The sequence below is a fragment of the Pistacia vera genome, unplaced genomic scaffold, assembly GCF_008641045.1.
Source record: "Pistacia vera cultivar Batoury unplaced genomic scaffold, PisVer_v2 Contig318, whole genome shotgun sequence".
NCBI lineage: Eukaryota > Viridiplantae > Streptophyta > Magnoliopsida > Sapindales > Anacardiaceae > Pistacia > Pistacia vera.
In genome coordinates this window covers 284,264-287,533 of record NW_022196133.1, presented here as the reverse complement: position 1 = coordinate 287,533, position 3,270 = coordinate 284,264, and the positions used below count along the sequence as shown (strand labels likewise).

At 37.3% G+C, this 3,270-nt stretch overlaps 1 protein-coding gene across 1 annotated transcript; it reads right to left on the bottom strand.

Moving 5' to 3' along the window:
* Nucleotides 1-2,340: 2,340 nt before the first annotated feature.
* Nucleotides 2,341-2,781, bottom strand: LOC116136687 (uncharacterized mitochondrial protein AtMg00820-like). Its single transcript, XM_031422361.1, has one exon. It carries the CDS (start codon nucleotides 2,779-2,781, stop codon nucleotides 2,341-2,343), a length of 441 nt encoding a protein of 146 aa, XP_031278221.1.
* Between the last annotated feature and the right edge of the window lie 489 nt (nucleotides 2,782-3,270).

Genomic DNA, 3,270 nt, shown 5'->3' with positions numbered 1-3,270 from the left:
GTGCAGAAGAGGAATTCTGATGTGGTAGCAAAGCTTGGTAAATGATCAAATAAATTAGTTATTGTAAAACATCATATTGAGCTTCATTAGAACCATTAACTAAAATAATAGTTAATTTTTGTTTGAGCTCATGAAACTGAGCAACCGACAAAGCTTTGGTCAGAATATCAGCTATTTGTAGCTTTGAAGGGACATATTGAACCACAACTTTCTTGGCAAGAACCTGATCTCAGATGTAGTGAGCATCAATTTCGATATGCTTGGTTCTAGCATGAAAAATAGGATTTGATGCTAATGCCCCAACACTCACATTGTCACACCATATGACAGGGGGAGAAGAAAAACTTAAGCCTATTCAGTGAACATGGATTGTAGCCAGGCTATCTCAATTGCTGTATGTACTAAGGCTTTACACTCAGCTTCAGTAGAGAAAGAGCAACTACTCTTTGTTTTCTAGAGCTCCACTGGACTAAATTAGCCTCAAGAAAAAACAATAACCACTGGATGACCTTCAGTCATCTAGGTTACTTCCCCAATTAGCATCAGCATAGCATTCGATATTAAGAGAAGTTGTTGGTCTAAATAGCAAACCATGAAACTGAGTTCCTTTAATGTACCTATAAATCTTTTTGCAAGCCTGCCATTAGAGCTCAGTGGGGGCTTGAAAAAAACTGGCTGAGCTTATTTATAGCATAGCTTATATTTGGCTTGGTGGGAGTCAAGTATTGGAGTGCTCCTATAGTGTTTCTGTAGAGACTTGGATCCTTAAATACTTCATTGTCAGTAGAGAAAAGCTTAGTTCCAACTGCCATAGGAGTTGAACAAGCATTGGCTTCTAGCTTGTTGGTTTTGGTAAGCAAGTCCACAATGTATTTGATTTGTTTTAAGTGAAGACCTTAAGGTGTTCTTGAAGCCTCTAGACCAAGAAAATACTACACTTATCTAAGTGTCTTTAGTGCAAACTGATTGTTTAATTCTTCAATCGATTGACTGATATAAGATGGACTTGAGCTAGTGATGAGTATATCATCCAAATATGTTAGTGCATAAGTCACTGTAGAATGTTGTTTGAGAATGAACAAACTTGAATCAGCACTAAATTATGAAACCCTATCTCTAATAAGGCTTGCTTTAACTTGTCATACTAAGCCCCTGGTGCTTGTTTAAGGCCATAAAGGGCTTTATTAAGCTTGTAGACATGAGAGGGATAGTGAGGATTCTCAAAGCCCTCAGACACAGTTTCATGTAAGATGCCATTTAAGAAGGCATTGTTGGCATCTACCTGCTGGATGTCCCAACCATTTGTGACTACAAGAGTAAAAATGATTCTAAAAGTGTGTTTGGTTAGGGCTCTGGAAAGATAACTCTGATAATCTATCTTTAATTCTGGACATTCCCTTATTTGGTTGTCAAGTAATAAAATATTTTGGTAATCTTTCAATACCAATAGTGATTATTGTGGGTTAAATAGGGGTAATCAGATTATCTCCTCAAGGGGTGGTATTTAAATATTATAGGGGTAATCTTAATTTTATACACATTTTGCCCTTAATTAAATACCATTCTGGACACAATTTACCTCCAATGTCTACCAAATAATAATCAGCCCAAACCTCCTGCATTTTAGAATTTAGCTAAAACACCTCAACCACAAAAAGTTTAATAAAAGTTAACAAAATACCCCCAGCCATCGACAATAGTCACTAGATTGACGCACGACTGGCAAGATCTAGTGGTCATGTGCTGATCTGGCTGTTTTTGGCCAGATCGAAGGCTAAAAATAGTCAGATTGTCATGGATCTGGCTAGAAACGACCAGAATAGATCGGCCATTTGTGGTCGTTTCTGACCAAATCCACGATAATCTAGCTATTTTTGGCATTCGATCTGGTTGAAAATAGCCAAAACAGTTAGTGACTTACGCTGGTGGCTGGCAATGATGGCTGGCGGTTGGTGGTAGTCTCGAGTGGCTGAGGGTATATTGTTAAAATTTAAACTTTGTTATTGGGGGTGTTTTAGCTAAATTCTCAAATATAGGGGGTTAAAAAATTTATTTAAATAATAATAATAATAATAATAATAATAATATTAAAAAGGAAGGGCAATTCAGTAAAAGCCTCTATTGATAATATTTCATTCTTCCCACCAAACATCTTAATTATTTATACCTACTAATCTACCCAAACATATTGATATAATATTCCCCTGTAATCTTCAAGATAATCTATCTCGGTGGTATTCCTACCTTTTCAACAATAGAACATTCCCCGAACCAAAAGCACCCTGATTGTAGAAGGTTTACAACTAGGCTAAAGGTCTCAAAATAGTCTAGCCCAAGATTTTATTGAAAGCCCTTAGCAACAAGCTTGGCTTTGTACTTCTGCAATGAACCATCAGCATGATATTGTGTCCTAAAAACCCATTTGTTTCCCACTATATGCATGTCGGAAGAGAAAGGAACCATGATCCATGTATTGTTCTTTTCAAGGGTATCATACTCAAGTTGCATTGCCTCTTTCCAATGGTCACTAGCAAGAGCTTCTCTTGCTGAAGAGGGTTCAGAATGGACAAGAGATTTTCCAGTGATGAGAAGAGTAGTGGTTTTAGGAGCACCTGTTTTAGTGAAAGTAATTGGTTTGTAGGCACTTGCTTTAGTTCTAGTTTGCATAGGATGTGTATTTATGGCAGGTTTGGAAGTAGTGGGGATGTCAGAAAATTGTGATAGAGTGAGATCAACTGCAAGAGGACAAGCTGGCAGTGTAGGACTGGAGATTTGAGGCATGGTCGTGTTAAATTTGGATGAACTTAGATCTATTTATGGTAAGCAACTAGAAAGGGAAACAGAGGTATTAGAGGGTAAATGTGTTTGTGGAGAGGATAGTGTTGTTGGAGCTATAAAAGAAGTAGTATACATATGTAATTTATGAGAAGAAAGTGAGTCTGTAATAAAGTTAAACCGAGGAGCAGGAGACAAGGTTGATGGACTTTGGGAAATTTGAGGCTTTGTATGGGAAATAGTTGTGGACTAAGAATGGTTTTTGGAAGTGGTCCGAAGTTCAGTGTTTGGGGCTACTACAAACTAAGAATAATTTTTACTAATGGTCCAAGGTTCAATGTTTAGGGTTGCTGTGGTCTGAGAATAATTTTTGGAGTGATATGAGGTTCAGTGTTTGAGGTTGCTGTGGTTTCTAAATGATGATCATTAGTTGAAGTAGAAGTTTGCTTACAAATTGCTAAGCTAGGACTTGCTTTGGAACAGGTTACTACTGGA